Source organism: Caretta caretta, chromosome 1 (genome assembly GCF_965140235.1).
Source record: "Caretta caretta isolate rCarCar2 chromosome 1, rCarCar1.hap1, whole genome shotgun sequence".
In the NCBI taxonomy this organism is placed as follows: Eukaryota; Metazoa; Chordata; order Testudines; family Cheloniidae; genus Caretta; species Caretta caretta.
In genome coordinates, this window is record NC_134206.1 from 232520755 (window position 1) to 232542625 (window position 21871).

At 41.4% G+C, this 21871-nt stretch overlaps 1 protein-coding gene across 4 annotated transcripts in view; it reads left to right on the plus strand.

The window, feature by feature from the left end:
- Positions 1–21871, plus strand: part of ITPR2 (inositol 1,4,5-trisphosphate receptor type 2) — a 401023-nt gene that overhangs the window by 113675 nt on the left and 265477 nt on the right. For 2 of the 4 annotated variants that reach the window (XM_075121545.1, XM_075121548.1), the window contains exons 11-21: positions 5543–5733; positions 7101–7200; positions 7362–7522; positions 10241–10382; positions 11146–11307; positions 12314–12486; positions 14595–14714; positions 14818–15003; positions 15704–15955; positions 17269–17413; positions 18933–19083. In XM_075121545.1, the coding sequence (XP_074977646.1) occupies positions 5543–5733; positions 7101–7200; positions 7362–7522; positions 10241–10382; positions 11146–11307; positions 12314–12486; positions 14595–14714; positions 14818–15003; positions 15704–15955; positions 17269–17413; positions 18933–19083 (1783 nt within the window). The remainder of the gene's footprint in view (positions 1–5542; positions 5734–7100; positions 7201–7361; positions 7523–10240; positions 10383–11145; positions 11308–12313; positions 12487–14594; positions 14715–14817; positions 15004–15703; positions 15956–17268; positions 17414–18932; positions 19084–21871) is intronic. The other 2 variants (XM_048825997.2, XM_048826003.2) reach the window with 1 other exon arrangement.

Sequence of the window (21871 nt, forward strand, 5' to 3'; positions counted from 1 at the left end):
CTCCACCGGAGTGAGAGGCGCAAGCGGAGTCGATGGGAGAGCGTCAGCCGTTGATTTACCACAGTGAAGACACCGTGGTAAGTAGATCTAAGTTATTCATGTAGCTGAAGTTGCATAACTTAGATCGATTGCCCCCCGCAGCGTAGACCAGGCCTCAGTGACTTATGAGTCTTAAGTCCCATTTTTCAAAAGTGAATCTGACACTTAGGAATCTCAATATTACAAATATATTACAAATCAATAGGGTTTAGGCTCTTAAGGGCCTAATTCACTTTTAAAATGGGAGTTGTCACTTTGTCCCTTTTAAAAATGTTACCTTTAGGTTCTTTTGAAAATACTGCCAAATTGCCTAGTGAGGAAGAGCTTTAAAAATCCTGTTTCGGTTTCTGGTAATATTTGGCCTTACAATGAAGGTCAATACACTTGTTACATATTTTTCCCCTCCAAAGCCTAAGAGACTATGTAACATGAAGGTCTTCCTGTAATTTAGAAGCCTTTATTAAATGCTGCCTTCTCCAGCTTTTGAAGATTGGAAGGTTATAGTCTGTAGTGCATCAAAAAGTCAGCGCTGTATGTTACAGCTCCCATTTAAATTCAGAATTGGTGTATTACACTGCAAAGAAGTCTGTTATTTCCAATCACACAAATGTATAGCATCCACCATAAACCATACCACACCATAAACATTGGGAAAATGTCAAGAACAGCTGGGAGCCTGGGTTTCATTAATTCCTTTCCCTAAGAAGGCTGTCGCCTGTGGAAGGGTAAACTAACTCCCTCACAAATTAATCTTTGTGAGATAGCACTAATCCTAAGTATTTCCAAACTGGCATTTACTGTTGTGATTTCTTGGCGGTGATTTATATATATATAATATATATATTTTTTGCTTGAATAAATAGGGTATTTCTGCCATGGAACCAAAAGGCCAGATCCTCAGCTTGTGTAGTTTTGACATAGCTCCATTGAGTTCAATGGAGTTTTGCTTTACATCAGCTGAGGATCTGACCCAGAGAGTGTTTTCTTTCATATATAATTCCCAGGTGGAATTTTTTAAAAAATACTGTGTCTCTAAAGGCTTTTTCCTTTTGTCTTCCAACAACTGAGCTTGTTTGTTTAAAAAAACAAAACAAAACTTTAATTAAAATTTTATTATGTGTAATGCAAGTCATCTGGTTTAAACAGTGGAGCAGTATTTTAAAAGGCTCAGCTAGGAATTAATTTGGTAATAAATAATCCAAAAAGCACAGTTTAAAAATGTGTCTTTAGCTTTAAAATGGTAGTGTGTCTGTGCTTATCTAAAGCCAGCAGTCAGACCACTTGAGAGGCTCTGCACTTGCAGTGAGAGAGAGAGAGAAACACACATGGATGCTGACACTTTATTATTCTGCTGTTGCACACAGGTCTGAATCAGCTCTGAAAACGCATACATTGTTTCTTACAGAATGTCTCTGGCTCCTAACAACAGAATTGCAACGTGATGTCTCTGCTAAAAATGGGATGACTCACAAATGAGTCAATAGGGAAGGTGTTATAGGCGGCTAACTGCTGTGCTGTCTGCCAGGGTTCAGTAAAATGCAGGAGCAAGGGTAGCCATTAATTTACTCGTTTTTCATATAGAATTTTTTAACTCGTCTAACCTAAACAGTTCTGTTCACATTGCTGCTATATGAAAATGCTGGTTTTCTAAGAGCCTACTAAACTGGGTTAACATATTGAGATATTACATTGTACTGGATTTAACAGGCATTTTAAGAAGTCTTGCTGTTGTTAAATTTCATTTCTACTGAAGTCTGTAGAGTATTCATACAGGAACAGGGCATTATCCCTGTCTGTCTCTATGCCACAGGAGGTGGTTTTACCAGTTGGAATTGTAGATTGGGTTTGCATTCTAAAAGAAATGATCTTCCAGGTCTGTCGCATTTTTGCACTGTTCTGTGCAGTTAAAATGAATGCTCCTCCATAAGTGAAGCCACATGCAGGTCTCCTGAATTTTAGGTATAAAAGACTGGGGATAGGATGTAGTTGAACAGTGGTGTCTCTTGAGATCTGTGGTGGCGCATATCTACTAGCAAACCATGCTAGTCGCTGTGAAGTAGAGTAGTCTAGTGGGCACTTGGAAATATCCAGGTATTGGGAAGGAGAAGTCTGATTTTGCCTGATTTATGTTACCTCTGGTTGGACTATAGTATTTGGCTCCAATTACATTAAACTTCTGTTTCACAACATAAAGAAACATTATATGTTTTAGAAAATTCCTTCCTATATAATATGATATGTCAAACCAATGGCGGTAATCCAGTATCTGTGAAATTTTCTGTATTTTATATATAATCTACTGTAATTGGTTTAAAAAATATGCATAATGGGCTGAAATTTACAAGTCTTCTCAATTTTGTGCTGATGTTTTTTTCCAGATTGCATACATGACAGTGTTATCCGTTGTTTAGGAGTACCAACTCCATAAAGCTCATTGCCATCCATGACCACCTCATCTGTCACTCCTCCAATCTCGCTGTACTCAATGAACCCTGGATCCCATTCAAATGCTGCCTCTGCAGCCACTCTCTCTTCTCATACATCTCACACCATGACTTTAAAAACAAACAAATATACAAAGATACCCTAGCAAGGGTGTTGGGCTTTTCTTCTTCCACATTTGCTGATTCCATTCCCTCCCTTGCCCCAGTCACTGTCTTCCACTGGATGGTACACCAACTGGATCTCCTTTCCCCTACCCATCTATGTAGCTAACTCTGACCACGCCCGCTAGTGCCTCTTGGAGTATTCTCTATAGTCCCACACATCCAGGCTGCCATTTTTTCTTTTCTAAGGGCAGGTCTACACTACAGCCGGGATCGATGCTCTGAGATCGATCCACCAGCGGTTGATTTAGCGGGTCTAGTAAAGACCTGCCAAATCGACTGCAGATCGCTCTCCAGTCGACCCTTGTACTCTACCCCTGTACTCTGCGAGAAGAGTAAGGTAAGTCAACGGGAGATTTATGCGTTATTCATGTAGCTGGAGTTACATAGTGTAGCGTAGGTCGACTTACCGCGGTAGTGTAGACATAGCCTAAGATCCATCCTTTTCCTTCAGAGACCTAAAACTCTGGTCCAGGTTCTTGTCATTTTATGTCTTCATTACTGTAATCTCTTCCTCCCTACCCCTTACCACCCACATCACCTCTCTCCAATCCATTCAAAACAGAGATGCTGACATCATCTTCGTTACCTCTGACCGTATCACTACCCTCTCTGCATCCCATCTTTGTCTCCCTCTTCTCACTGCATCTAGATCAAGCTCCATGGCCTCACCTTCAAGGCCCTTCACAATTCTGCTCCTCCTACCTGTCCACTCATCTTTCATTCCAATGATGGACACTTCATTCACTTATTTGCCAGTTTCTCACACATACAAACAAATAAAATACCTTCTTCCATGCTGTCCCTTCTGAATGAAATGCCCTTTCTGCACTGATCAATAAAACTGACAACACAATAGGCACTGGATGCCCCTGAGGAAAGTGCAGTTACAGGAGGATTTCTGCTTCTCTCCCTTGTTTAGAGCAATGGGATGGAGTGTTAATATTTTCAGGGTTGATAGAAGAAGTGAATATTTAGCAAGGATTTGAAAAGTTTCTTCTCCTCTGGGCTATGAAGGGGAACTAGTTTCATCTGAACTGGTGAAATTCATTGCAATTGTGATGGCTAATCAACAGGCAGTATCCGTAATCAAAGCACCACCCTGATTATCTCTCACTATATAGGTCTTATCAAATGACTAATGCAAAGCAAGTGTATCCTTTTTATATTGCTTAGCACGTTCCTTGGTTCATGACACACTATAAATCATGTTAATCACATTTCAGATCTCCACTGTCTGATTTTCTTTTTTGGCATCCTTGGCTCCCCTCTTTCTCTCTCTCTCTCTTCCATACCATATATTTTGTGTGCCTGATGTGCCAGGAATTGTTAATCTGAAACTGATTGCAAATCTTTGATAATATATATAATTTAAAGGCCTGATCCTGCAGTCCTAACAGAAGGAGTAACTGTTACACAGACCAGAAGTCCTGTTGACTTCAGTGGGGCTATAGATGTGAATATGGATTACTCCTTTCAGAAAGGGTTTGCAGCGTCAAGCCCTGGGAATTTAGTATTTTGGGCCACATTTATAAAGATGCAGATAGGCATGCAGTGGGTTTTAGGTGTCTAGCTCTCATAGGTTAAAAAAACTGGGCATGTGTAGTCTTGAGAAACCACTGAGGGGGAGCCTGATAACAGTCTTCAAATATGTTAAGAGCTGTTATAAAGAGGACTGGGACCCCCATGTCCACTGACGGTAGGACAGGGAGAAGAAGTAATGGGCCTCATCTGCTGCAAGGGCGATTCAGGTTAGATATTAGGAAAAACTTTCTAACTATAAGGGTAGTTAAGCTCTGGAATAGGTTACTAGGGGAGGTTGTCCAAATCCCAGTATTGGAGGTTTTAAGACAGTGGTCCCCAAAGTTTTACCTCGTGTCCCTTCCCCCCAGGGCCAGGAATGGGGCTGTGGCTCTGGGATGAGGGGACGCATACAGGGGTTAGGGGGCTGAGGCTGGGGCTGGCAGCCAGGGCCCCGGGGCAGGCATGGGGCTGGCAGCTGGGGCCCTGCTCATTGATTCTAGGACCTGTTTCTGTTAGTTGATGAGCTCCCTCAATTCCACGGACATCAGTGGGATTTGGGACCACTCAGCACCAGGCAGGATCCAGCCCCTAATGTGCTGTCTGTTTACACTGAGAATTTTAGTCGAGTCCAGCTGGCTGGCTATGCCACTGCCAATCCATGCAGTGTCAGGTTGATTGTGAATGGAGCAGCTGCCTTGGCCGCTCTCATTTATCAGGTGCTATGATTATGACCACAAATGGGAAAAGAAAACGGACTCTTAGAACAGCAATTGAACTAATCTTTCTTTCTCTTTACATTTCGATTTTCATCCATTCTTTGCTTTGATCTTTGGCCCCTCCAAACTAGTGCAGTGTAATTACATCTGGTGGGTGGCCAGGGTCTGCAACTACAGCACGTTTTTGAAGTGCTGGTGTCAAGTAATAATCAGAGCCGGCTCTAGGCACCAGTTTTCCAAGCAGGTGCTTGGGGCGGTATTTAGAATGGGGCAGCAGTCTGTGTCCTGCGGCGGCAATTGGGCGGCAGCTCCGGTGCTCTTCCCACCGCAGCAGCTTTCGGCGGCAGCTTTCGGCAGCAGCTCTGCCACTGTTGTGGCAGCGGCAATTCAGCGGCGACTGCTTGGGGCGGCAAAATTGGTAGAGCCACCCCTGGTGGTAATGTATGTGGTACTATAGTCTCTCTGCAGTGTGTGACCTGCTCCTGTTGTTATGACTTTCTGAGACCCTGTGTCCACAGGGCAGATTGTGTCCACGGGGCAGATTGTATCCTCTGTGTTACGCGCTCCAAAGCTGGCCCTAACACATCCTCACTGGAATGTAAAAGTAAAATTCAGATGTATTACTTGTCCACAAGGTAATTGGAGAATTTATAATAGGGCCCAGTGCAAGCAAAAACCCTTGTGCCTAATCAACAGAGAGACGGCGACCTTGCTGCTTCAAAGAAGAAACGGCAAGCAGGGGAGAAGATTATGTATACTTTGGTCTCTGTACCACATGGAAATGACATCGCATCTCTCTTTGAACTGGATGCCACCACTCTTCAGAGAGCTGATTGCCTGGTTCCAAGGTAAAAATAAAAATACTGCATTGACAAGGTTTCTCTCTAGCATTATACTGGTGAGTAAAGCTGAAAAATCAAACATATGCATCCGATGAAGTGAGCTGTAGCTCACGAAAGCTTATGCTCAAATAAATTTGTTAGTCTCTAAAGTGCCACAAGTCCTCCTGTTCTTTTGCGAATACAGACTAACACAGCTGCTAGTCTGAGACATATGCTAGTGTTATTCTTCAGGTGAAATTGAGGAGCATTCCCAGATAAACAAGAGATGTATAAAACATGATCCTGCTGCTGTGACTAGATAAAATAATTATTAGGATAAAACAAGTAAGACTTAAAGGGACACTGCCAAGATATAAAAATAGTGGGGCAAATGTTGCACAGGTGTGATTGAGAGCAGAACTGGGCCTAGTATGCTGTTTGAAAAAAAATGTACTATTAATAAATCTGAGAGAATCATTCCCAGTAAATAATTTATGCAATGAATTTTGCCTTGTTTTCTGTGCATGCACTGCCCGTGACAGAGCATGGTTTCTTGGAATATATTTGTTGTTCAAATTCATTGAACAAGTAGTTTTTGAGGTTTTTTAGTCCAGAAATTAATTGTGAATATTTGAAATTTTGAACAGTATTGCTTAATTGTGATTGGTCAGATAAGTCATAAGGGTTTTTTTCTGTTCCATGATTGAACATTCAGTCACTTGGGGGCAAATTCTCCTGAGTCAATTTAAAATTTGGTTTCTGATCATATTTGTGTATGCAACTTTGAAATTTGTTTTCTGTGCTCCTTTTTCCTAGCACAATTCACTTGCATGAATATTTAGAGTGTGAACATGAAAAGGGAGACTGAAAACTTGGCCAAAGTGAATTAATCTAAAAAAGTAGAATCACTTTAGTAGAGTCACTGAAAAATGTTTGCATTAATTGCCCATCTCTAACACCACCACAAACTGAAAGAATTTAAAAAATCTAATTCATGCTGTTTGTGCACTTGATTCTCAGCTTATGACTGATACTATAAGTGCTTGTTCACATGAGCGTTCTTCTTGAAGTCAAGCTTACTCATGTGAGCAAGGGTTTTCAGGATCGAGCTATTAGACTGTGCCTACTAATGTGTTGCTGTTCTTTGAGGGTCACAACTCTGCAGAAGACTGTTCAAATAAAAGAAACAACATGTTTTCATACTTGGCTGAAATTCACAGAAGTATTTCTGTTCACGTTAGATTTTAGAACCTTCCCCTCATCATCTTTTACTTAAATAACTTTACTCGTGGTCTCTCTGTCATATTGTCTCAAAACATTCTGCAGAACAATGAAGTGTGTAGCTTCCATCATTTTTTCTCCAGACCTGTTGTTTTACTGTGTTTTGTCTTTAGGAACTCTTATGTTCGGTTGAGACACCTATGTACTAATACTTGGGTGACCAGTACTAGTATTCCTATAGATACAGAAGAAGAGAGGCCAGTGATGTTGAAGGTAAATATTGATACAAGTGTACTAACTTTCCAAACTCATTCCTATAATTATCTGTGAATGATTTAACTTCCCTACATATAAAGTTATATAATAAGTCAGAGGAAGATAGAGGATTGTTCACCAAAATTAAACTCTGTCTAAAAAAAAACACACTATTTCAGATTGGGACTTGCCAAACAAAAGAAGACAAGGAAGCTTTTGCCATTGTATCGGTTCCTCTGTCTGAGGTCAGAGACTTGGATTTTGCCAATGATGCCAACAAAGTTTTAGCATCCACTGTTAAAAAGCTGGAGAATGGAACAATAACACAAAATGAAAGGAGGTCAGTAATGTGTTTTTTTTTTTTTTTTCCTTCAGGTAATTTTCATATAAAATGAATATGTATGTTGTCCAAACACCACAGTAATGGGGACACCAGTAAAATCTAGATACATCGGTAGGAAGGCAGGTGAGGAAGGTGGTTAGGGTGCTAGCCTGGGACTTGAGACTGGCTGTGCCACAGGCTCCCTCGATGACCTTGAACAAGTCACTTAATCTCTCCTGGCACCTTAAAGACTAACAGATTTATTTGGGCATAAATTTTCAGGTAAAAAACCCATTTCTTCAGATGCATCTAGGTAAATCTTAGATGCATCTGAAGAAGTTGTTTTTTTTACCCATGAAAGCTTATGCCCAAATAAATCGGTTAGTCTTTAAGGTGCCACCGGACTCCTCATTGTTTTTGTGGATACGGACTAACATGGGTTACCCCTGATACTTAATCTCTCCTGTGGCTCAGTACTCCGTGGGTGTAATGGGGACAGCGGCACTGCCCTATCTCACAGGAGTGTTGTGAAGATGAAGTCATTAAAGATTGTGAAGTGCTCAGATACTATGGTAATGGGGGGGGGGGAGCTTAAAATGATCTAAAATAAGGAGAAATGTGAGTTTCAAGATTTACCTAGATTATAGAGCAAACTTTAAACTGTTTGCATTCTGTAACATTTGGATCCAATGAGCCTGATTCTCATTTATATTAAGGACCTTTACCCCACTCTGGCAGTGTAATTTATACGCCCTTTACACTGCCAGAAAGGTGAATGAGTGTAAATGAGAATCTGGCTCAACATCAACTCTTCTCCCTTCTATCTATAACCCCCTGTCCTGTTCGTCCCTCCTACTTTCCATAGTCTCTTCTAAAGGCTGTTCGGAGTGGGTCTGCCCTTTGCATTCATCCGTGCTTCAACTTCAGTGCTATTGGAGTGTCTGCTCTTTACACCCTCCCAGGAATTAAGGGACTTTGTTGCACATTGTAGCCAAATATATCATACTGCGCTGGGTGTAGTATGCTAGTTATTTTCAACGCTCTCTGGAAAAATTAAATGTTAGATAGCATCTTTGGGTGCTGTTTAATTTGTAACTCTCATTCTGCCATGGAATATACACACCTTTTTATTGAAAATGTTAATTTTTTGGTGATAAAATTAAGCTTCTGTCGACAATTGAATCAAGAGGTTTTTGTTAATAAGAAATAGATTTATCCTAACGTGGCATGCTATAATGGCCTAGGCATTGGTGCTTAACCCTAAAGAGCTGACAGGCCACTTCATCACTGAATAGAGGCAGAGAACCACAAACTAATTAATTGGAGTGTGACATAACAACAGTGCATCTCGCTATTAGGCTTGTGACCGTGAAACATTGAGATTCAGCATCATCGGGTAGTGGGGTTATTGCTGTAATATAGTGCTGAAAATATTTCATAGTGCTTTCTGGATGCTGGCATTATTTTTGTCTCTGTGATTTCCTGTGAAGGCGTAGCAGTCCTCATTCTTCCCTTCCCTGTCCCTTTCTGGCTTATAAAGGTAGGGTTCCTGCCAGCACCAGACTAGTTGGTCAGCCCTCCAGCCGCATCCTTTACCTTTTGCTGCTTGGGCAGCACTCGTGTACTATAAGCCTTGTTCTACTCGGATCAGGTTTCAAACAGATTGATGTACTCCATGAGATCCACAAATGGGCTGAGATTTTTCAAAGCGGGCTAGGAGATTTAGCACATGGTTCCTCTTGAGAGTAATAGAAGTTGTGTGTTTAAATCCCCTAGTCTGTTTTGTTTTGTTTTTTTTTAAATCTCAGCTGAAGATCCACATGCCTCTAGACCCTATAGTTTAGAAACCTGGGTCTAGAATATATGTACTAGGCCAAATTCATCTGACACTTGGGGGTCTGTGGGTTTAGCTGCAGGCAGAATTTGGCCCACTCCTTGTTGAAAGCTTTTATTTTTCTTTCCTCCACTTCCCCTATGAGCTGGTCACGAACACCCAAGGTTTAGTTACTGAGCCCACATGGGATCATCTTGGCTTTTTACAGAGCTGCTGCTGGAAAGCCTGTAGCCCTTCTCAGGGATGTTTGTTAAAGTGGGTCTGTTGTCCATTTGAAATTCAAAGTTCCATCTATATATGTTCTGCCATATGCATGTACAACTTACCGTTTTTCATCTGCCTCCTTCAGGATGGAGTAACCATTTTCTAGTATTAGAAGTACCCCTCCCCTTTTGGTGCTCTTTACCATCACCCTTTCCCTTTAGCAGGAAGTGCAAGACGTGGTCTTTTGCAAATCCACCTTCAATACCTCCTTGGCCAGTAGGGGTACAGAATAGGAGGGGGATGCTTGCATGCTCTTCCACTGCATACAGTGCAACCTATCTAAAGTGGCCAGCATTAATGGTTACCTGAAAAGCTCTAGCTAAGCTTCATATGAAAACATCTTGCTGCTGTTGCTGGCATATTTGTATAGAACTGATGGACAGTATCCCAAAACAAGTAATCAACTTGCTTCCTGTTTCGTTGTGGTTCTTTAATGCTTTGGTAAACATCCTTGTGATGGATTTAAGCCTCTGCTGATTTAAGGTCTTGAATCCTTAAGCACGTGTCAGACTTGGCTTTGCAGTGGTTGAAGTTCTGCTGTGCCACAGAAAGCCTGTTCTAAAATGTATGGATTTTTTTTTTAAATGAATCCTAGCAAGTGTTGAACTTGCTAGTAAGGATTTCTCTACTTGTTCTAGGTTTGTAACCAAGCTGTTAGAAGATCTCATTTTCTTTGTTGCTGATGTTCCTAATAATGGGCAGGAAGTTTTGGATGTGTTGATTAGCAAGCCAAACCGGGAAAGACAAAAATTAATGCGGGAACAAAATATATTGGCCCAGGTATGTTTTGGATATTAGTAGTTTGTTTATATATGTACCTATTGGGGAGCTCCTGAAGGAAGATGGTCGTTTAATTAACGAGGCTACATAGTCCTTTGTTAACATCCACTTGGGATTTCTAGGTGTGAAATTAGCCACATGGGGCTCACTTACTGTTGCCTAAATGAAAATAGGAAACATTTGATGAGGGGAGAATTGAATATAAATGGCTATATTCTTTTCTGAGCTACGCCTGTGCAACCCCACTGCATCATATGGCTATAAGAGAGAGTAAAGTCTTGCCGAAGGATGATAAAGTGGAAACACGTTTTCTACTCTAGTCCCCAGTACTGTAAATGACTCCACAGCTGGTGAACCTCTGCATTCTCATAGAGCTGGAAGGACCCAGTTTATGCTAAGATCTGTGCACTTGTGAATCAGACTTAATAAGTAGCTTTTTAATAAACAATGGTGAATAGGCTGGAAAAGAGGAATAACAGAATTGTCCTTCCCTTTGACTGTAAATGTATCCAAATTTTTTCTACACGATGTCAGTGAGTAGATCAATGGGACAATGTCACTGTTTTAACGTCTGAGATTGTCAGGATCCCCCACTCCCCCATCACATTCAGTCTTATGTAGATGGCAAGAGTGGTGCCCTATTTCTTACCTGGCTTAAGGTACTCCTGCGACAGTTAATGCAAATATGAATAGAAATGGCCAATGACAGTCATACAGAAATGTTAGTTTTGTTCTCATACTCAGTGATTTTGATTCTGAACAGATATTTGGGATCCTCAAAGCTCCTTTTAAGGATAAAGGAGGAGAGGGATCAATGCTGAGACTTGAAGATCTAGGAGATCAGAGATACGCTCCATACAAATACATGTTAAGGCTATGTTACAGAGTCATCAGACATTCCCAGCAGGACTATAGGAAAAACCAGGTCAGTTGTAGCCAAGATTTTTTTTGCCAAAATTGTTACATAATCGTATACCCTGGGTCTGACCCTGTGCCCTGTACTTGTATTTGGATTCCCGTTGTATTCCAATGAAACAACTCTTGTAAGAAGGGGCTGGTGGACTGGGCTCTGTGTGCATTAGTATGTAGCAAATCAATCATTAAAGTATTGACTTCTCTTGCTGAACAATGGTATTTTTGTTTAGGAATTTTTACAAGAGACCAGTGAGATGTTAGGGTTTCATTTCCCCGGCATGTGCTCCATACCATTTCTTCCTCTTTATAAGCTCCAGAGGTTCAAGCATGAGAATGGGACTCCCAGTTTGTGGGTCTCTGCTGTATCACTAAAATTATGCTCTTGGATGTCAGACTAGAAAGTGGGAGAGTTGTAGGGATTTCTGAATTCTTCTCACTGACAAATTTGTGAAGCAAAGAGTAATAGGGGTCTCAGAAGCAGGACTGATTCAGTCAAGCTGCCCAACCTACCGCCACAGAGTACCCTTTATGAGTGGGAGAAAGTTCAAACCCATTCGGTCCAATATTTTTATGAACTAGAGTTGAGAATGAGTCATCAACCCAAGGACTTGGCAGGCATGGAGGGACTAAAGATAAGGTGTTGAAATGATGTGTATGACTTCTATGATTTCCTTTCTAGAGCCTTTCAAAATATTTCTTGCCTCTAAAAACAAGAAGAATACTTCTTCAAAATAATGTAAATCCCAAATTTTCCGTTTATTTTCTGTGTGTTTGGAGCTGGGGGAGGGGACTGTAGAAGACTCAGAAGTGTTGGCCACCCCTAAGACAGCTAATTTTTTCTTGGAGTACATTATTCAGTGATCCCAGATTTACTTCACTTCATGCCACTAGTGAGATATGTGTTTTGAGTATTAGTTTGAGGGATCAATTGAGCTGAATGTTGCTGATCCTAAAAGAAAGATGCTGCTTCTTACAGGCTGTTGAAGAGATCATCCTGAGGCTTTTTTATTTTTCAGGAATATATTGCTAAGAACTTCTGCATCATGCAGTCCCAGATTGGTTATGATATTCTGGCAGAAGACACCATCACAGCTTTGTTGCACAACAACAGAAAACTACTTGAGAAACACATCACGTCTAAAGAAATAGAGACATTTGTTAACTTACTGAGGAGGAATCGAGAGCCAAGGTTTGAAGTAGCCCACATACCTTTCTTCTGTATTGATACTCTTTTATTCTTGTAACAACTGTGAATCTGCCTTCTATTTGCTAGTTTATCTCTCTTTCATGGCTTAAATATTTTAATCCTGGCAGAGGAAAAAAAAACACACTACTCATATTGTGTATAAATTGTTAGACTAGAGAGAGCAGAAATTCCTGAAACTCTCTTGGTTTCACCACTGCTTCCTGTCTGAATGTAAAATAAATGGAGTGTCTAATGAAAAAAGGATCTTATTTTTTTTCATTAGACTTCCAAATGTAAACATACAGTAATAATGTAAATGTATTAAATCAATGTACTGAGGGCCAAATTACTTTTATGGGAGCAATTTATAGTACTGCTGGGGGATGTTGCATTGCATCACTATAATTACTCTGCATATATCTGCAGCCATATCACCTGGAGCTGTGATCTCATCACGTGTCCCAAGCTAAGCAATGTTGGGCTTGGTCAGTATTAGAAGAGGAGGCCATATTGGTACTGAGCCAATTCCCTGGTTCATTATTAGAAGGGGACAGGACCCTTAACAAGGCACAATTGACCTTGTTTATTTAAGATCTCACATCACTTTTTGCAAGAGGAAGGATCTTAATTTGATTGATTGAATTTATTATTTGAATGCAAAAACTTCACTTGTGCTTAAACCCTAGGTGCAAAAACAATTCATGCTTTAAAAGCACACCTTACAAAACAGTTCAGAATGACCCACTGTTAGCAGTTAGGACCTGCCCCACAGCACTGACTCATGTGAAAAATCCCACAGACTTCCATGGACTGGTTTGCATGAGATGAGGTATGCAGAACTGAGCTCCAGAACACATACACACACTGTAAAAATTAAAACCTTCCTCAGCATACAATCAGGGTACGTGATTCCCACCTGCCAAGCCTGAGTAATTACATTCTGCCTACTCAAATTTCCACCACATTTTCAATCAGATTTAGTGGGATTTTTTTTAGTTTTTTGCTCTAAACTGTTATGTAATGTTGCTAGGTTACTTCCATTTTAGCAAGTAGCAGGTAATTAACTTCATTTTAATGGTGGAGGAACTGGTTCCTGAATATGATATACTGTTGCATTTAGACCTTTCATTCAAAAATACTTTATGAACACAAACATTCTAGAGTTCAGCTGTTGGTATTGTAAGTGTAACCTGGGGTAGTCAATTATTTTTTGTCAAGATCCACTTCTTTTGGTCAAGGTATAGTCAAAGTCCAGACTCCAGAGAAAATAATAAAATAATGATGATGATGATAAAAAGATTTCAGGGTCCGTTCAAAAGCATCTAGCAGTCTGGATTTGCTCCACAGTCCACTTATTGACTACCCTGGTGTAACCTATGCTAATACAATGTGGCGATCTGTCCCCCTTGAGTGGCTAGACTACATAGAAAGGTTTGTGAACCTGCTACTGGCTTCAGGCTAACGGTCCTTGTGGCAGAGGCTCATTTTCAGATAGAGGTCTTGGGTTTGATCCCTGGTCCTCACTAAGTGCCTGTGAGGCAGAAGGCATTTAAAGTTGCCTTAAATGGGTAGTTGTGGATTACTGTAGCATAGGGGATTCCTTGGATGGCATAAACTCAGCTACACCTGGTTTATGTCAGTCACTCCCCCATCCTTGGTATTTAGATTAGGGGACAGTAAGTGGCAGGTGCACTAGAGTGGGATAGGTGGTCCATAGTACAGAGTACTCCTCTGGATCCTGGGCCAGTGATGAAGTCCTTAGTGGAGTAATCCCACAGGCACATCTTAGAGCATCCTTCAGTCTGGTGTAAATTATAAGAGGGACTGTTTGGGTCACCCTTGCCACACTCAGCCTGAGCTGCAGGGATTGAGAGCTCAGCATTGATCTCAAGATCTTACTCCTCTTTAGTGGTTAGAGGTTGTAATAATATGAATAAACAATGATCAAAGTTTGAATACAGCATGTATTTAGAGAACTCTAGCACTAGGGGCTCCCTTGAGGTGAATGTTTCAGAGATGAGCACTCTAGAAAAAATGAAGATCGACAGGTAAACAGATTTCCTTTGTGATGCTTCTGTGTATAATATTTTGTTTGCTTTTTTCCTGTCCAGATTCTTGGATTATCTATCAGACCTGTGTGTTTCTAACACAACTGCCATACCGGTAACTCAGGAACTCATCTGTAAATTTATGCTGAGTCCAGGGAATGCTGACATCCTCATCCAAACCAAGTAAGCAGCTGTAACTGAAACATACTTGTCATTGTTACCTTGCCTTTCTTGCCACATCGGTAACAGGGTTTGTGTAGCTACAGTATGCGTTATTTATTTGAAGGCTGGTTTCAATGCAAATAGACAATCCCTTGGAATGCGCTATCATCCCAGAGGATATTGATGAGGAGGAGGTCTGGCTCTACTGGATTGACAGCAATAAGGAACCACATGGCAAAGCTATCAGGCATCTGGCCCAGGAGGCTAAGGAAGGCACAAAGGCTGATTTAGAAGTCCTTACCTATTACAGGTAAAACAATATTTTTACTATTCAGGGAACCAGATGCTACTCCTGTTGAAATCCATTGTCATTGTGTTAAACTGGAGCAAGGTCAGATCTATGCTCCGCTTAGAAACTGGATCTAAGTTTGTGATCCTTCCTACATTTAAAAAAAAACCAACAACAATCTCTCCAATATTTTCCAAAGAGTGTTGAGGCTTCGATGCTTTTGATGCATCCCTGTGCTCTCAAAATGCTGTGGTTTCAGCTCCTCCCTTCTCTAGCAAGAGGGATTACACAACAGCTACTGTAGTATACTCTTGCAGACCAGGTGTGCTCTGAGCTGTTGTCCAGAAGCACTGAGAAATTAGCACCATCAGCACTTCCAGGTCCCAGGCACTGGAAGGCAGGTGCATGAAACAGTCTTAAATGTATTGAAAGTGAATAGTTCAAGGGTTTTATCCCACAACTGCTGTTCTGTGTGGGGGACTTTCTTTGAACTCCAGTGTGAGTTGGGTATAAAAATCAATGGGGATAGGAGCCAAATACTAGTGTTTGCAATGGCAAGTCAGCTTCTTTGCTAACAAAGGGGCTGTATTATTTTCATTATGTTACATTGGAATGGCATAGATCAGGCTTCTGAGAGTATATTCTCAGGTATGTTGTTCTGTGCCATTCAAAGAAATCCAAGATACTACTGAAAGTGTAACATTATTTTTATTACCTTAAGGTACCAATTAAACCTCTTTGCAAGGATGTGCCTGGATCGTCAGTATCTAGCCATTAACCAGGTTTCAACACAGCTCTCAGTAGACTTGATCCTACGATGTATGTCTGATGAAAGCCTCCCTTATGACCTCCGGGCTTCTTTTTGCCGTCTTATGCTGCACATGCACGTTGACAGAGATCCTCAGGAGTCTGTAGTACCCGTTAGATATGCCAGACTGTGGACTGAAATTCCTACCAAGATCACAATCCATGAGTAAGTTTAAAAAAACAAACACCCCAAAGCATTTTAAATGGATCAGACCTACTCAGAATAAAATTGTAAGTGGCTGTAATTTTAATGCAACACACATGTGAACAGATATTTTGCTGGAGAACACAAACCATTAGGCACTATTAATCCTGGAAATTTAAAAGGGTCACTTTATTCGTGAGTGTGTTCTTTAAAATGCATTGTGATAGGGGAGATGAAATGGCTTTTTCCTGGGAACGACAAAGGGTGAAGCCATTACATTCAATTAAATATTACACCCTCACTAGGCTGAACCTTAGTTTTACAATTAGAGCTTTATTGTGGCTTTAAAGCCACAACCTATAGTCAGTTGAAGCAGTTCAGAGGCAATGGCCTCAATCCAGGAAAGCACTTAAGCACGTGCTTCATTTTAAGTATGGGAGGAGCTCCACTGACTTCAGTGGGAACTCTCACTTGCTTGATTGCTTTGATGCACTGGGGCCTTTGTGTATGAGGCAGGCACAGTAGTTCTGGGCAGTGGCGTAGCCAGGTGGAGGAAACAGGGGCAGTGGAGATGATTTAAAAAAAAAAAAAGACGCCACCCTCTAGTACTCACCCGGTGGCGCTCCGGGTCTTTGGCGGCGGGTCAGGTGGCACTCTGGCCTCGTGTCCTTCACTCACTCCGGTCTTCGGCGGCACTGAAGGACCGCCCCTCCCCCCACAACGCTGCCAAAGACTGGAGCGAGTGAAGGACCCGAGGCCGGAGTGCTGCTGAAGACCTCCGCCGCCAAAGACCCGGAGCGCCGCCAGGTGAGTAAAAATTTAAAAGGCACCAAAGAATTAAAAAGGCACCACTTCTGCTCCGTGGGGGAGCAACTGCTGCCTTGCTGTCCCCCTAGCTACGCTACTGGTTCTGGGGGGCATGTGCCACAGTGCAACAAATACTGCTGCATTCTTTCACAGGGTGCAGTGTCTGCCCCCCATCCTTACCAGCTCATTTCTTTTTTTTTTTTTTTTTGGGTGATGGAAGGGATTGTGCAAAAAGGGGAGTTGATCATGGACTTAACTTCTTACCATCTTTTCTGCTATCACCACTGGTGTTGAGTCCCCCCCAGACCTGTGCCACAAGTGGAGGGAAGATTTGTTTGCATCCTTTGCCTGCCACCCTGGTGCACACAAGCAGGACTAACTGCGATCTAGCCCTTTTCTGCACCAGAGAACTTAAAATAAGGTTAAAGCATCATGAGTGGTTGGAGGATTTGGTAATTTTTTACATTACAGCTCATCATATCAATGGAAGAGGTTAATTTTGCTTCTCTCTATGTTTTGCCTGGTAGGTATGATTCTTTCACAGACTCCTCGAGAAATGACATGAAGAGGAAATTTGCTTTGACCATGGAATTTGTAGAAGAGTACTTGAAAGAAGTTGTAAATCAGCCATTTCCTTTTGGGGACAAAGAGAAAAACAAACTTACATTTGAGGTACTTTTCAGTTATCTTTGTCACAATTTATTGTACCCCTTGAATCAAACAATGAAGTGGTAGGGCATAACTGTTAGCTGTATTAACCAGGTTTTCTTTTGAAAAGAAAAGTTTAAGAACATATTTGATTATACAGTAGAACAAGGTTTCGGACCCCTCGGGGGGTTGCGAGATTATTATATGGGGGGTCGTGAGCTGTCAGCCTCCACCCCAAACGCTGCTTTGCCTCCAGCGTTTATAATGGTGTTAAATTAAACACACATTTTTATATATTTATAAGGGGTGGAAGTCACACTCAGAGGCTTGCTAGGTGAAAAGGGGTCAGTACAAAAGTTTGAGAACCATTGCAGTAGAACTGCCTGAGTTATGAACACCTTAGGGATGGAGGTTGTTTGTGGTTCTTTCAAAGGTTTACAACTGAAAATTGATTTAATGCAGCTTTGAAACTACTATGCAGAAGAAAAATGCTGTTTTTAACCATCTTAATTTAAATGAAACAAGCACAGAAACAGTTTCCTTACCTTGTCAAATCTTTTTTTAAAACTTTGCATTTATTTCTTTTAGTAGTTTGTTTAACACAGTACTGTACAGTATTTGCTTTTTTTGGTCTTTCCTGCTGCCTGATTGCATGCTTCCAGTTCCAAATGAGGTGTGTGGTTGATTCGTAACTCTGAGGTTCTACCGTAGAATGTTCTTTAAGAAATATCTTAATACCCACTTCCTTAATTCCACTCTTTTTGCTTCCCGCTTTTGTTTTGTATACTGTACTGTGTGCTGTTAAACAGCTGCAGTTCCTCACTACACCAGAAGTGGCTGCATTTCAGTGGCAAATGAAGTGATTTGTATGTGGGAGGGGTGTATACACACATGCTCTGTGTACTTAAGAGGTTTGAGATCTTTAGGGTGAAAAGTGCTGTATTCTGTGTCGGATGTGGTAATAAGGGAATTGTATTGCACCACATAATCTTGTCCTTTATTACAGTCCAGAACACCTAACAGAAGAAAGGGTTACGTAGGATTGAGTCTTCTAGAATCAAATTTAAAGAACACTTACAGCTGCCCTAGCTTAAACTACCTCTGGCCATGCAGCATTGCCTCCACTATCTATTTACCTTTCCACAGTCTGGCGGCTGCTGTTTCAAGATGCTTCTCCACTGCAGCTGTTGCCATCTGGAACAGCCTTCTGGCTTCTCTCTGCCTCATAGACTTTCCTTCTCATTTCTTTTCTCCAGTGGAACTAGATCTCCCCCCAGCTCTGCCTAAACCTCATGCTGTTTTCTCTCCTGCTTTCATTTAACCCAGTAATTGCATTATCTAACTCTGAGAAGCATTTGACAATTAGGGGCCTGGGCTCACATCGATGGAAAGGCTCCCATTGAATTCATTGGGTCTTGGATCAGCCCCATAGTCTGTATGAAAGACAAAAGGACAGGACAAAATATAACTGTATTGTACAGTTCAACACCACTAATGTTGCAGAGGTTGTTTTCATTGTGATTGTTTTTTTTCCCTCCCGCAGGTGGTGCATCTGGCTCGAAATCTCATATACTTTGGCTTTTATAGTTTTAGTGAGCTGCTCAGACTGACCAGGACACTGCTGGCTATTCTAGATATTGTTCAGGGTCCTATGTCATCATATTTCGAAAGACTAAGCAAATTTCAGGATGGAGGTGAGAAAAAGCAGTGAAAAGTTTTTATTAAAATGCATAATTCACTATTTGGGAAGGAAGCAATTTATGCTATATGTCTTTGATCTGTCTGTACACACATCCATCCAAATATGTGGACAGCGGATGATTTCAGAATGCATAAAAATGATCAATTTAAAAGAACTTTTAGACTGATTGCCTGATACAGTATCACATGGTGCCACATGGGATACCGAGGCCTGGAACCTGGTTTGGAACGGCCAGCTCCAAACAAGTGGAGGGAGTAGCAGCTTTCTGGGTGTGGCGCAAGCAGTTGCACATGTATAGTACCGGCATTTACCAGTCATTGAGGAAGATGCTTGTCCACTTTGAAGTGAGGTGCTGTGCTGGCAGCAGTTAGTCATAGAATCCTAGAAAGAGCAGATGGAAAAGACCTATTAGCCATCCTGTCCGTCTTCCTGCTGATGCAGGATTGTTCCCTAGTGAACACTTTCTTGTATTTTGGCTAGGTCAGAATTTAAATGCCCTAAACAATGGGGCTTTCACACCTCCCTGGGGAAGAGTATTTCACAGCCTCACTGTCAGAGAGTTAAATTTTCCTGTTCTTAATTTTATTAGATGATATGCTCCATCTGTGTCGCACCGTAAACAATTCCTCTTCCTCCTTGATGTTTATACTCTTCAAATATTTATAGACGGTTACCATGTTTTTCCCTTTTGTCATCTCTGAGCCAAGCAACACATATTTAGTTCTTTTAATCTTTCCTCAGTCTCTGGTGTTACTCTTCTCTGATTTGCCTCCTGTTTGTCAAAGTCTTTCACAGAATGCCGTGCTCTGTACAGAACGCTATATTCCAGGTGGTGTCTAATCAGAACTTTACAGAAAGGGACGATTATCTGTTACTTGTGGCCGCAATTTGAATTTGCTGTTTTTGCTGACATGTCGCATTGCAAACTCATGTCTAGAAATGGCCCCAAGGAACAAAGTTTGTTTCTAGAGCCAAACTTTCACAGAGTCTGCGGGAGCTGGGCACTCAGATCTGTGATTTTGGGTCAGTCTGATCTCTGTGCACATCTGTAAACCTGGGGTCTCCCTCCACTCATTGTCTTTACTCACTGCTATCACCCATAGCTCTGTTTCACCAATTCTATGTTCTCCCTCCCTTTGACTGTATGTGTTTCAGGCTATTCTGGAGGAAGGAAAGTTACTTATTGAGCACAGAGGGTCAGGTTCTGCTCAGTTATGCTGATATAAATCCAGAGCAAATCCATGAAAATCCAGAGCTACCCCAATATAACTAAGATCAGAAAGTCAGGAGTTAGAGCACTGAAAAATACAAATAAGATCTGTGAGAATAACACTGCATCTGTGGGAATAACAGGTCCTGATGATACATATAGTACACTTAAGTATAGTGCTATTTAGAGAACAGTGAAAGTCCGTGGAGAAGATCAAACATAGGTGTGGGGGGAAAAACCACCTATTTCACTGAATTAAATCTATGCACAACACCTAGACAGGTTCACTGGATACAGCACTGTTCTTTAGTAATGTGTCACATGCCATTTCCTCCATCTTTATCTCCACTTTCTTCAGCAAGAGGGTGCTGTCAAAGTGTTTTGGTCCCTGTGGCTAGCCTCCGCCTTTGTCTGTGCTGACACTTTTTAGTTTCCTTCTTGGATGTAGTTGTTTCCACGGATGTAAGTCTGATGAGCGCTGCAGATGGACTGTAGATGTGTGTAGCTCTGGGTACAACAGAGAACCTGTGTGTGTGGGACTAGCACCGCCTTGAGAAGGACTGACTTCTTCATGGTGTTTGTTTGGACATGGCCCCTACTCTGCCTTCCCCTGCTAGTCAAGTGGCAAGGAATCCTGACTCTTCTGAGAGAGTTCCTTGCCATTTTGAACTGGTGTCAGTCTGTTCTGCATCCTTAGGTGTGCATCCTGCAGAGTCATTAGGGTGTGCTGGCATGGCCTGGATATTTGCAATAAAATCTTGCTGTATAGAGATAGTCTTTCTTAGGTTGGAATAGCTTGTGAGACTTGCTGGATATCCCACACAGCCATTTCTAGAAGATGAGGATGTGCGTTTTCTCTAGTTGACCATGCCTTATCTCTAGTGTGTCTTCCCCTTTTCTAACTTATGCATCCAAAAGAATATGCGCTGCCCATTAGTGTTGCTACTGATGTTCAGAGTGGTACTGAATGTGGAAAGACCTTTACCCTTGTGTAACCTGGCCTGCTCCCAGGCAGCTCTGCATTTCTCCCTTGCTCCTGTGGATGTACATGCTTTTGGCATGGACAAAATTAGGTTCTCAGGGTGCATCTATTACAAGGATGCATTCTGAGAGTGATTTATCACGGGCCATTGAGTATTCTCAAGGGCTATGTTGCAATAGCTGCATCTCTGAAGATCTTAGTGCAGCGAAAAAGGAAAGTGCTTTTTAAAAAACAAAAACAAAAAACCCAATCATTGTTAACTTTAGAAAAGATTAAAATAAAGGGAAAACTAGAAAGCAGTTCCAGGTATTGTAGTTGTTGACGTTCAAAAGACAGCTGGTGTGGCTGAAATGTCAACTATTTATAACTTCTCCATAAGTTGGTTTCTTGCTATAGCTTTCTGATGAATGAATGAATTGGACCTACGTGCTAGGTCCTCAGCTGGTGTAAATTGTTGAGTTCATATCCTAAAACTCAGGATCAAAGAGTCACTAACTAGGTTGTGACATGATAGACTCTCTTCCCTACGAATTATATCAGTAATCTATCTTGAACATTAAGGAGTCCTTAAGTATGCATTGCAAAAAC